The 13,752-nt window shown below is 42.1% G+C and overlaps 1 protein-coding gene across 3 annotated transcripts in view; it reads left to right on the top strand.

Annotated features, from left to right (window-relative positions):
* Window positions 1-4,685: 4,685 nt before the first annotated feature.
* Window positions 4,686-13,752, top strand: part of ZC3H12C (zinc finger CCCH-type containing 12C) — a 45,498-nt gene continuing 36,431 nt past the window's right edge. The window contains exon 1 of one of the 3 annotated variants that reach the window (XM_032099337.1): window positions 4,686-4,980. In XM_032099337.1, coding sequence (XP_031955228.1) covers window positions 4,901-4,980 — 80 coding nt within the window. In that variant the 5' untranslated portion in view covers window positions 4,686-4,900. Of the gene's footprint in view, window positions 4,981-5,498; window positions 5,845-13,752 lie in introns of those variants that run through there. The other 2 variants (XM_032099336.1, XM_032099334.1) reach the window with 2 other exon arrangements.

Here is a 13,752-nt window from a genome sequence, read left to right on the forward strand (position 1 = left end):
ATTTTCATTACAATTCCAATATCCTTGGCCTTACATGAAGTCAATGGTTCTTGATTGTTAGATTTTAGTTTTTATGACTCTGAGAAATCCAGTATTACAGAGAAATTTTGTCACTTTGTTCCCCACCTCCTCCTCTCCATCGCCTATGAATATGTGGATCAGCACAGGTACATGGGGCAATACTTGTTCTGTGTAGAAAAGCACGCTACTAATCTGTAACAAGAAATCATTACAGAAAGAAAATCCTCATTCTCTGACAGGATAAAATGACTGTACAGTTTGCCAAAGTTATCCTTAAGAGAAAAAGAGTGGGTTTAAACTTCTGATGGGCATTCTCTTTAAAACCTCAGCAAAAGAAATATTCAGCATTGGCAATTATTGCAGTACCTTTTTTTATTCTAGGGTGCCCAAAATGTGCATGGGTCAGCTCTGACAGACATGCTGATTAAAGGCTATAAACACAAACGTTTGTAGAAAGAAGTAACACCGACTTACAACAGCAAACATGATTGGAAAAAAACACAGCAAACCTATCAAGAATGTTGTCTGTTGATCAGATCTGCCAAGTAAACAAATGCCAATTTTTCTTGGTATAACCTATTTATTTTAAACTGAAATGTAGACGTGAATGGGGTTTTTTTTAAATATACAAGACTTTCTGAAACCAAATCATGCCTAAAAAATAAGTAACATAGTACAGTTTACATTAAAAACTTTTGGGTTTATGGGTTCCTGTCAGTGAAGATCAGAGAATTTGCGATTATGTGCATTAGATTGGTCTGGAATACAGTAACATTTTATGAATTATTTTGTCTAGTATATGACTAGAGAATCTCAGATTTATGTTAACATTTTTATACAGTTTATGTAGAACATGTCTGAATAGACTGACAACAGTCATCTAAACAATCTTTACTGCATGTTTAACTCACATGTAATTATAATAGTTATCTCAGCTGTAAAATGCAATAAAACTCATCAGTTTGTGTCTGTTGTGGGCTACCAAAAAATGAGAAAAACTTTGGTCTTTAACTACACAGGAAGAAAAAAATGGGACAAAACCCTCTTTGTGCTTTAGAGAACAGAGAGATGACCAGGGATCTGACTTAAAAAGAAAACAGAATGTACAATGGGACTGGATAAAGAAATGATGATCAATGAGAAGCCTCAGATTATATGTAATCACAGAAAAACAGGTCTGTAACAGACCTTGATTAGTCACTTGGTCCATCCTCCAATTCTAATGCCAGATCAATAGTACTTAATATTTGTCCAGTACATACTTAAAGACATCCAGTAACAGAGACACCATTACACCCTGTGATACAAAGCTGTGCCTCACTAATGTTACCATTAGAAAAGCTTTTTCTCCTTGATGCAATTTAAGTCCATTACATCTTACCCTACCTACCAAGAATAGATGATTCCCCTTCTCTTTGCAATGGCTTTTTAAGTATATGAAGAGTCTTAGCATGTCTGTCTTCTGCCTTCTTTTCTCTAGCCTGAACAACAACTCCAGCTCCCTCAGTCTTCCCAGTCCTCTGTCCATCCTTGTTGCCACCTGCACTGACTCCTGTGGTTCACATAGTTCTTGATGCACAAAACAGTGCACAAAATTAGCCCTTCCACTGATGTCCTACCAATACCACACAGAGCCTACAGATTGTATCTTCCACATCTATATCTTCCTGGAATGTTTACTGGTTTTGCCAGGAAAACATATCGCTGACTCACACTCAGCTTGTGACTTACTGTAGACTCGATTCCTTTCTGGAAGATTACTTCTTCACCCATTGTTCATTTCCTGAATTTGTGCAATTTTTTATACTGGCCTAAGCTCATTGCTTTTGTCCCCCCAACATGTGTCTTATGTTTTCTAGACCAGTTTTCTATATGTCAGGATCCTAATCCCCTCTTCCAGCATGCTTGCAATTCCTCAAATAACCAAACAGAACTGTATTTAGATTCCTACAGGATCCTACCTGGTAAACCCATTTTGACAGCAGCTATTGATACCTACTCGATAGGCATGGTTATCTACCTAGTTAAGACCCAGCTCCACAGCAGCTGCACACAGACTACGTCCCCCAAGCTTTTTATCAGAATGCCAAAGTGCAATACCAAACAATGAAACACTACATTTTTGCATGACTCAGTTGCTGTGGCAACATAAATTAACAAAATGTACATTGTTGTAGCAGCTTTGTCATCTAAGTACATAGGCTTTTCCACGCAAATAATGGCAGAAGCAGCACAAGATTCTCAGATGGAAAAGTATCTGGACAAAATGTGATGGCTGAAAAGGTAAAATAATGCCAGGTGAAGGCTAAACAAAGAGCTGACAAACCATCTAGATATTTCAAGGATGTCAGTTTGGAATCAGGGACCATAACTGTGGTTAAGTGGAAGGAAAGGATAAATGTCTACCTGTCAAAGATACTCAAACAACCAAAACAGAAAGCCAGCAAGAAATGCACTTAATGTTCAGGATCTTCAAGTAAAGCAGCGGTTATTTAAGAAGACGAAAGAAACAGGCACTAATATTGATTACATTATGCTGAAATCAGTTATCTGCTCTGGCATATCTGATAATCTCAAGCACAAGGTGGATCAAGAGATTTTGGGGGGTTACCTCAGAAGCAGGTTGTTGAGGACAGAAGCATAAACCTCAGAGGTTTCCCAGGCTGAGAAGGTGAGGAGTAGGTTCAATTGCAGGGGCTGGCCAGCGCATTGGAAAACTGAAGGAATAAAAGAGCCATTCCCTGTCTGAGGCAGAAAATATTCAAGTAATGGAAAACAGCTGAAATGCACAACATAATTGAAAAGGTAAAGAAATTGTGAAAATATGAATGTGCATTTCTTACACTAAAAAGAAAGATAACTGATGTAGAGCTGTTAACAGAAGTTTGACTTGACAGAGATTGATAAAGAAGACAGAAGGGAAATCAGAGTTAACACATATAGGAGATCAGTTTTACAGAAAAAGTATTGTTTATAAACTTTTGCTATTCTATATTACGTTGTAGTTATGCCAATACAGATTCTGTAAACAAAGGAGGTTCTGGTTTCCAAAGAGGGCAGCTGGTCCAGTTTTCCCTGATTAATCCTGTGAGTGTGTTCTCATTTATCAAAAACTTTTTCTTTCATTAGCTGACCAGGAAAGTGTTGTGAAACATGTGAAAGTCCCAAAGAAGCCATGGAAATCCTGAGTTTCAACAAAACCTGAAGAACAGTGATGTAAGAATGACTGGGGACATACAATGGGGAAGGAAGAAAGAGATGTGGGAAGTTCTGAAGGCATAGCACATAAATCCCCAGCCTCTGACTGTCCTACCCTGAGAAAGTCTTTTAACACTCACAATCCCTCCTTCAAAGGTACTATTACTATATTGTGGGTGTGTGGTCACAGAACAGAAAAATCCTGGTTTCTGACTCCCAAGTCAGAATCCTATTCCCATTTTAATTGAGAAGCAAGTTGTTTCCTAAGGCAATAAGGAGGACGTGAGGCTTCACCAACGAGCAGTGCAGTGACATCAACCAGCTCACTTCATTTTGAGTAGCCCTCCCACTTGAGCAGACGTAACTCATGCCTATGAGTGGTATGTTTTAATCACTCACAGCGTACTGTAGGTTTACAGAATCACAAGATCAACAGGAGATGAGATCAAAAAGATCCATTTGACAAACTCAGGAGGAGCCATAGTATACTAAGAAAAAAAAGTTAATGTGAAACTCTTGTGATTTTAAGTAGTTTCAAAATCAATTCCATATTGCTCTGTTCTCTCTTATTCTGATAATTGAGAATCATTTTCTCCAGCACTGCAGTGCTTTTAACTGACTCATATGCTCCTCAATCACCGGAAAAGGCTTCCATAATAAGCGGCAAAGTAGCACTGCAAGTGTCTAATTCTTTCATCTTGCTTTCACCAATTTCCCCTATTAAATTAATATTCATAGTCACATTTGGACACCACTCTGGCTCTGAAACAGCATCAGCATATGGGACTGAGGGAACGAGCATTTTAATTTTTTAAGTAGAGGCCTCAAATTCCTTCTGTACAGCTAAGTAGCTAACCAGGGAAGAGAGGTGGCCTTTTACATCATGAACTGAACCCTCCAAACTCGTACCTAGGATGGGGATGAGAGCCACTGAAAAATTCATCAGACTTTGTAATGAATGAGTCAAACGAACAAAATCATGCCATCACTCTACAGGCTATGTCAGGTCTAAGAGGGAGGGTTTATGGAAACTTACATAGGAAAGCAATGTAGCCCTGTGCCACCACAATCTTTTGTCCAGGCAAATCTATCACGTTTTATTAAAAAGATAACCCCCGCAAAGTGGCCCTTTAGGCTCATATTTCTGAGCAGAATTTGTGTACATTGGATGCAAAAATTTTAAAATTTAGCCCATTTTCTGCTGGGTACTAGAAGAGGTTTTTATAAATTGCAATAGTAGAATAGGAGAGGGTAACAGTTATATACCTAGATATATATATATACACATTTGCAGTCTGTGAGTAGCAATAGCTGTATGTCTTATCTTTATATACGATATGCTCCATCAGCTACAAGCCGTAATCACAACACCAGACTTTCATTCATATCTTCTAAGCAGCTCCTGGCGCTCAGACGCCTCGGCAGAAGCACAGAAGGCTGGGTGGGATGGTGAGAGGTAGATTACTTCAACTGCATAAAAGTAACTGCGGGGTGGGAGGAAACACCTCGTAATTAGAACACGGGACGGAAATTAAGGTCTCTACCAATTCTGTCACAGAGGGAGTTCGTGATCCTTGGCGAAAAGCTTTCCGACCGCCCTCTCTCCACCTGCACAGCCGGGGCGGTGGGCACAAGGACACTTGCACAGCGAGCGCCCGCGAGCACCCGGAGCTGTTCTCCGATGGCGGCAGGACCTTTGCCGGGCCGGAGGAGCAGCTGCCCAGGCCGCGCCGCCCAGGCCCTCCCCGCTGGCCCCAGCCGGTAACGTAGCGGCGTTCTGGGAGGGGGGCACCGCGGCAACCTTCGGGAATTCACGGCGGGAGCCCACGGCGCGGGGGGCGATCCGTGTCCCTCGGCTGCCCACCACTCACGGCCGCTGCCGAGGCTGGGCCGGGCGGTTCCCCCGCCGGGTTTCGTGGCGCCCCGGCACCAGGTGCCCCCCATCCGCCCGCCCCGGCCGTGCCCGGCGGGAGGCGGCGAGGGGCGGCCCGGCGGCGGCCGGCGGGGCCCCGCGGAGCGCCTCCCGCAGCACGGAGGGGATGCGGGCGGCGGCGCCGCGACGGGCGAGGTGAAGGCGAGCTCGCGGCTGCCGGCGGGCTGCAGGTGGGTGGCTGCCTGCGAGGCCGCGGGGACTCGGCGGCCCCGGGCAGGCCCTGGCGATGGCGGCGGGGGAGAGCCGGGCCGCGGCCGCCGCGCTCCGCGCTCCCGCCCCGGCGCCGCCCATTGCCGGGGCTGGGCCGGCGTCGCGGCCCCGTGTTGACACACGCGCCGGCCCTGCCCCCGGCGCCTCCCCGAGGTCGCCGGGTGGAGGTCGCCCGGGCGGCGGAGGCGGCGGCGCTTCCCGGGGGGGGAGGAGACAGCCCCGGCCCTCTGCTCCGAGGGGCTGGCAGGATCGCCCCGCGCCTCGGCAGGCCCTGTCCCTCCGGAAAGTTTTCCCCGACCTGTTCGCTGCCCACCCTGGCGGGAGCCGCGGGCCGAGACGGCCGTGCCCCCTTGCCCAGCGCCGGTCTGGCCCGCCCGCTGCGCCGCGCCCCGCCCGCGGCCGTGCCGGAGCTGCGGCTGTCCCGAGGGACACGCGTACCTGGCACATCGGGAGCCTGACAAGGAATTTAAAACTTGTTTCAGGTACTTTACCTACCCTGCCGTTCCCCTGTTTCTGACTTTCGGGGTTGTTTTTGTGGGTGTTTTGTTTTTAATAATTGTGTGAGAAAGTGTAGCTTTATTCCCTCCGCTTTGTGTGAGAGAACCGGCTGCATAATTTGGCTTGCTCTATTTAACCGAACCGTAATAAGTGTTGGTTTCACCATTCTCAGATCTGGCTGTGGCTTCTAAATTGTAATTTCTCGTAAAAATTAATTTTCAATCACCTGTGTGTTTTGGACCTAATTCTGCAGGCATGTCTGAGTAGCGCCGGGCATGTACGGTTGTATTTGTGGAGCGGTGACGTTATTTTATAATGCCCCCGGGGGAGGAAACTCCGCCGGGCTGTGCTTGTGCAGCACATTCTGCAGCCGGACCTGGCCCTGTCTGACACTCCCGTGCCTGGCTCTGGTTTGGTGCCTCTGACAGGGCCAAACAGCCCTTAAGCGATGGTGTTGCTGAAAAAGTTGGGTTAAGTAAATCCATCCCACTGAACAGCAGACCACAATTTTTGAACAACAGATGTATTGAAATGTCTTGTTTACTGTGTCTTGTCCTCTTGATCTGTTCTTGCAAAGCGGAGACATAACTCATAATTGTGGCTCTAAGGGTTATGCAATTAACAACATACTTAAGATAGCAGTAGCACAGTCTTTTGATCTGGAAGGAAAATAAACCATTCGAGTATGTCTGGGTTTTCAAACTGGCAGGGTTCTTTCTCTTCCACTGTCTCCTTACCACATAACATTTGCCCATATAGCAAGCCAGTGAGCTGACAGTAAGACTTCTTCAAGGATTGTATTAGATATATCTTAGTGAACTGAATTTTCTAACTGGCAATGCTCCAGGGTGATACTACACTTCAACAGAGTGTAATCTGTCATGAATGAATCTGAACTCAAGAATGTAGGCATTTTAAAGAGAATGTGTTATGTCAGTATAAAACACGTTTACAGCTATTTCAGGGAACTAGGGGGAAAGTTTTGTGTTTTCTCTCTCCCTGCTCCCCCTTGTTTCTTTATTAATTAGCCTTTATTAATTACTCTTAAGAATTCAAAAAATTCCTTTTTGTTTTTTCCTAATGGAGGTAGTTGAACCAATTGGAAGTATTTCATCTCTCTGCAAATCTTACCATGGTTATTACACCTTTATTAGTACACCAGACTTCTGGGCAGCAGTCACCCAGTGGAGCTACAATTACCATTACCATTCGCAGTCCTTTTAAAAAGGCAGTTATTATTTATGAGGTCCTGATAGATGGAATTCTTCTAACAGTATTTTTACACATCAGCAAATCAAAACATGCTTTAAAAAATATTGTCTTAAAATGTAAATGCAGAGAAGTGGAGTTTATTGAAGGCATGCAATTTAAAAACAAACCCCATACTCTCAACCTGACAGAGCATGAAGGGATTATCCAGACTTGACTCATCTGTGCAGATTGTGCATTTCATGCTGACTGCTGTGCTGAACAACGCTGCTGCAGTGATTTCACTGCCTGCTTCTCTGGGTTGTACCAACCTTTAAAAACATTACTGGTGTTCCAGAGCTGTTGGTATTTTTGAAGAAAACTGGACTTGCAGTTGGTGGGACTTGTAAAGATTGGAGATTCAGTTAGATATTTGATGAAACCTATTTACTATGTATTTACTGTTCAGTTTTACATAGGTAAGTCAAAAACCTTATGTGATTTTATTTTGTGATATCTTATACATCCTATGTGCAATTGAAAATATTCTTTAAGCAAGCTGGAGAAAAAGCAGTTCAAAGTCAGCGTGAAGTAAAATGAGGAACTTGTTTGACTCAGGTCAGTTTTGTTGTACTCAGAAATGGCTACAGCTAAGCAACTCCATTTGGTAGAAAAGAGATGTGTGACTTAGTTTGACTTCTTTCATTACAGGAGTCAAAAAATCTTGTTTGGTATTTTCTGCATCATCTCTCTAACTTCTGCCTTGAAACAGTTATTAAAAAAAAAAAACTGCCCTTGAGAACTAAAGAGTCGGTTTCATTTTTTTCCCTTGATGCCCTCTGTTTTTTAATTAAAACAGATCTTAGCAAATCAATGGATTTTGCTAGTCTCAGCCTCCAATGATCAATCTCTTCATAATTTGTTTTTTAAATAATTCTTAAAAGCTGAAATGCTTCAGAGAGAGTAACAGTAGTGAAAAAGGGGGAGAGTGCTTTATAATAACTAGGAGGAAGGGTAGAAAATGTGTGATGTAGAACTCCCGCTTTTCCTCTTCTGTATTATTCTGCTGCTTTTGCTGTTCTGTGAAGCAGTGTACCACATGTAGCTAGGTAGTCGTAGATAAGAGTATTTCTAAGTTATTCAAGAGATATTTCATCGTTCAGTCATTTCCATAGTGTTTGTTGCCATGGGAGCTAGCCAGCGGCCTGATTAGTGATAGACGTGATTACACTTTGTTTTTTGACTTGGGGTAGTGAAAACTCTGTCTGAGCTACTGTAAGAAACAGATGATGTACAAAGACTACAGCGAGTTGTTTCTATGAAGAGACTGAAGCGTTTCTGTCCTCGGACTGAAGTTGTTGTATAGTGATGCTTTATATCTCTTATCATGTATAGTTATGTTTAAAATGCCTCATGTCTCCAAGCTTGCTCAATATTTACAATAAATGTACTACTTCTACCATATGTTTGAATCAAGAAACCTATTAACTGAACAAGCCCATATTTTTATGCTTGAGAGAATTGGCTCTTCATTTTAATTGCTAAATTATATGTTAAAAGTACAATATAAAAAAAGCAGAGGTGAAATGGTGTAATGAGAATCAGAGTAATTTTTCTTACTTCCTGGCCTCAAACTGTAGTTATTTTCAGTTAGAAAATAGATAGAAAATCAATTGTAATCTGCTCATAATTGCCTTCCTGGTAGAGTTATGAGGCATTCACTCCCTTTTCCATCCCCCACCCCACTCCTTTTTCTTCATCCCTTTTTTTTTTTTTTTTTTTTAATTTTTTTTCTCACTGTCTGTATTTTTTCCTCTTTGTGTTGTGGAATAGGCAGATCTCCAGAGCTAAAGGAGATTTTTCATTGAAAAGCCCTTCATCTTTAAATGTTTTTGTGTAACAGCTTGGGGCTCTGTCAAAAAGCATGTTCCTTACCAAGTTATTTAGTGGTGAGTAGAAATTGATGGAGGTTTTCATAACCTTGGGGCTTTCTGCTTAGATGAACCAGGCATTTCTCTTTTACCTATCAGGATTGATTACTTCAGGTTAGATCACATTTCTTATGTAAAAAGCTTAGCTTGCACTACCAAAAATCCAAATTGTGTTTTGCTTAGCGCAAAGTGCTGGGCTTGACATTTGGCACCGACTTTCGCACTCTGCTAGAACGTTGTACTAACCAGTTAAAGAATTATTTTAGCTCTTTGGAAAACTCAAGCTCCATTCATTCTTGAGTCATAGCTGCAGAATGAGAATGTTTTGAAAGCATACCTCAGTTTTAAGACTTGCACCTCTGCTCTCCTGACTCGAAAGGTCCAGATGAGACGTTTTCAAAGTTTGCCCTGGGGACTAACGTAGCTCACCCTCTGCAACTGTGAGATTCATCGTTCTTCCAGGCTTATGTCACAGCGTGCACTAGACTACCTCTCCTGATGACTTGGCCATTTTAAGGTTGTATTTGCTTGATTTATGATACCAGTGTAACACTTTAAAATTTGACATACGTCATCCTCCTCCCTGGAAGGGTGGATGTCTATTTATATATTTATATGTAAGTGTGTGTGTATGGGTAGATGGATACAGAATAGAATACTAGACCATCCCAGGTTCTGCTGTCCTTTAAATGTTGAAACCACCTATGCGTTCATAAATGTAGCTCCCAGTACCTCTGTTTTAGACCAAAGTTATTTGATTCTAAATTCTTTCAGGATAAAGATGTTCTTCGCATAAAATTTCTGCATTACAAAGTATTTAAAATGTATTCTGTCTTAAAATTACAGTTTTCTTCAGGTGACAATGAGGAAACTAAAGCTTTATTCAGCAGGAGGGATTTTACTTTATGAGAAGTTGGTATTTTGAGAAAAGAGTGGGTAGAAAGGAGGGAGGGGCAAGACATTCAGTGATTGGGAGTGCAGAAAATTTAATGGATGTTATTAATCCTCCCAATGGAAGAAATAGAGTAATTTCTTCTGGTATGAAAGGAATGTCTTGGGAGGTGGTTGAAAGTTGCAGAGGAGTGCCAGAGATTGAAGAGTCAGTGAAGCTGGAGGTGTTCAGTTAATGTGACACAGGTTATTGCAAATACCTGAAAAGCATTTTGCTTGCTGTGAGTAGGTAAAGCTCAGAGTCTAGGGAGCATTTTAAAGAGTAGAATCCTTGAGCCATTTACTACTTGACAGAAATTCACATGATAATTCCTAAATGACTATTTGTGTGAGCCACGCTCTCTTATGAACTGTTAAAAGTAATGTGCTAAGTTGTGAAATCAGTGAATCAGGCCCATGAAGCTTTGAAGTTTTGTGATGAACTGAAAATTTCAGTGTTGCTGTGACTTAGACCTTTTATCTTAGGTTTAATGAAATTTGGTGGTTTGGCAGAGATTGTCTGGAAAAGGGACAGATTGCATTTCCTTTAACAAAAGCTGCTTTCCTAGTCTACTTTTGTTCTTTAAACTGTTAGCGTAAGTAGCTGGTATCTCATTATTCATCTCTCTGCTCTCAGAGTTACCATTATAGTTGGTGCCTTGACGCTCAACAGGTCTCTTCAGTCCTTTGTCATCTGTAAAGCTAATATTTGAATTGCTGAGTTATCTGATCTTTCCAGATTTGAGGCATGGCTTCATTCTTGATGAGAGACAGTTCTCTTATAAGAAGTGCCATAAACACTCTCATGGAGATCTCAACTTTGTCTTAGTGGAGAGCCTTAGAGCCTCATAGCTTGCAGCAACATCCCCTAAGGCTATTCCACCTTAAAACATTCAGCTAATTTGGAAACCTCAGATGATTTTTCCTTCAGCAATAATTCTAATACATACTATTTGTAATGCCAGATACACCTCTGGAAATGGTTTGTTCTGGCTAGGGAAGGACTGTGATGTACAAGTGCCCAGGGCTGTGTACCTGGGTTCACAAGTCTCTGTAGCAGCTGCTTCTGGGATTCTTGCTGGGCTGCCAACTAGGCTTTTGCTGTTCTTGCTGAGCTGTGAGTTGGATTAGAGTTTCTGGAACTGTCACTATTGGGATTACAGTCTGAGTTTCTTGAAGTTGTTGCTGAGCTACAGCCCATGCTTTCTGGTGCAAGATGGAAATCAGAGTTTTTTGCTTCAGCTGCTGTTTCCCCAGCCACTTGTTCACTTGTCTTTTCATAGCTTTTTACTGTAGCTGTTGTGTGGAAGAAAATAGCATCTGGTATCATGCATACATTGATGGGACTTTCATCTGGTTCCAGCAAAAAGGCTGTGTGGCTAAATGTGTTTAGGTTGTGCCCAATTCCTGGAGCTTGATCTTACTGCCAGGACTCATTCAAAGTCACGACTTTAGTGTGAGCTCTTTGCTCTCTTCTCTGAATTGACCATTGCTTATAAGTGAAATTTGGTAAACCACCCGTGCCTGATAATTTAGGAGAAAACTAAACTACAGATCTCACAGAGATTTAGTTTGTGTTTGCATTGTGAAATGATGCAGCCAGTTTTTTTCAGGACCGAGAATAATTGTTCTTTGGTAGGTTTTAATGGTGTTGGTACCGTGCATGGTCTGTTCCTAAGGTTTTGTTCAGTATTTGCTGATAGTCTGCAGTCTGATTTGTTCATAAAACTGGCAGCTCCAAAATTTTATAAGGCTGTGGTAGCACTCTATAATGGGACACCTTGATGAATTTTGGACATCAGTGTGTTACAAATCACTTTGCTTTTGATATATACATATGTTGCAAGAAAGACCTCAGGTATTTCATTAGTGTGAAATAAGCATCATCATCTGAAAGTTGATCTTTGTCGCTGCTTCTGTGAGCAGTTTGAATTGTTCATCTGCAGCTTGAATGCACTCTTCATTATGCCTGTGAGAGAGCTCTGACAAGAAAATGTTTGTAGCGGACAGACTGAAAACAGATGCCTCCAGTGGGTATTGTAAATAGGGTTTAGTTCATCTGGTGACATGGGATCCTATTGTGGAAAGTAAAGCCTCAGCCCTTGATAAATGTAAGATGATGTTGCAGAAATAGATAATAAGGCTAAATATTATTTATGAATTGGCCATATTATCAAGAGCATTGCCCTAGGGTCAAGTGGAGTGATCATTTACCTCTTTTTGGCCCTGATGAGATTGTATTTGGAGCACTGAGTCCAGTTTTGGTCTCTAAAGGACAGGACAAGACACTAGCTTACAGGGACAAGGTTAGTGGATGGCTACCAGGCTGATTAGGGGGCTGAAGTACATCATGTAACAAGGAGAGACACTGGGAGAGCTGAGTTTGTTCAGCCTTATTTAAGAGAAGACTAACAGGGATCTTATTGCTGTCTTCAGCTCTGTAATTTGAGGGTTTGGAGAAGACAAAGTATTCTATTTGGAGGCACGTAACAAAAGGACAAGAGACAGCAGTTGGCAAGGTATAGTGGAGAAATTCTGGCTGAAGATGAAGAAAAATGTCACCATGAGAATATTTACACACTGGGGTAGGTGTTTGGGGAAGTTGTGGAGTCTCCAGCCTTGGAAATGCTCAAAAGTTGACTTGGAAAAGACACAGAGCAACCTACTCTAGCTGACCCTGTATTAAATGGGGGTTGTTGGACTAGTTGATCTCCAGAGATTCCTTCCAAACTGAAGTATTTAATACTAAATGTTAATAGCATCGCCAGTTCTGAATGAAGTATTCCCATTTGCATGTGTCGTTATCAGATCTATCTTCATGACAAGGACTCTGAAGAACAGGGGGCTCGAAAGGCTAGCCTTAATAAAGAAATCTGTGCATGGACTCACAGGTCTAAAATCTAGCTGGCTTTTCAACTAAATGTAAGAAAATTTGGTCAGCAATATTAATTACTACTTTAAAAGTTGCAAACTTTGGAACTCAGAATGACTCTGAGACTGCAAATAGCCAGGAAAATTATGTGAAATCACTAACACAGTTTGTCCCCTTTCTGATGTATTAGGTTATTAAACATGAGCAAGCTGTTTTATTAACATGTAAAATACTAGAATTTCAAAGCCTGTATGTAGCTTGTTGTGGAGACTTTCTGATGGCCTTTCCTGAATTCAGGAATACAGTAAATCTGAAGAAAAGCTATACTTAGGTAGTAAGACTTCTGTGCAGCTATTTTCTTTCATTCCAAAAATCCAAGTTCATTTGGAACTTTGATTTGCAGCTACAGTAACCCACTTTGTGTAAGATCTGGCTGTTGTCAGGTCTATTAAAAGCTTCCCCAGAAGGTAAAAAACAGTTATGTACTAAGTGTGTCTCGACAAACCACATGATCATCTCTGCCTTCCCTGATTCTTAGCTTACTAAATCCAGGTAAAAAATTGAACCATAACATGTTCTCTGACTCTTTCATCCCAATAGAGAGTAAATGGCAAGGCTGAAAGTCGTGCAGAAAATCCACTGCTGGCAGCTCTCTCGCAGAAGGCTCCAGGCCAAAAGGACAACTGCAGCCGTGTGGTACAGGCATAGGAATTGTCTCTCAGATAAGCATAACGCTGTGAAGCCATTTAGGGCGACACAGAGTCCAACCAACACCTTGAACTCTGTCCAGGAACCCTGGAGATTATGGAGCTCTTTTGCCAGCAGCATGGCCTGAAACACAACCTGGCCATGTCTCTAGACAGTTTGAGAGGCCTATTTTCCTCTGACGAACCTTTCAAACTCTTAACAATAGTCTGTGGCACAGATAAAAGATATTAGGTTGACTAGCTAAGTGTATTTAAATGAAGAGA

This window comes from Corvus moneduloides, chromosome 2 (assembly GCF_009650955.1).
Source record: "Corvus moneduloides isolate bCorMon1 chromosome 2, bCorMon1.pri, whole genome shotgun sequence".
NCBI classification, from domain to species: Eukaryota; Metazoa; Chordata; class Aves; order Passeriformes; family Corvidae; genus Corvus; species Corvus moneduloides.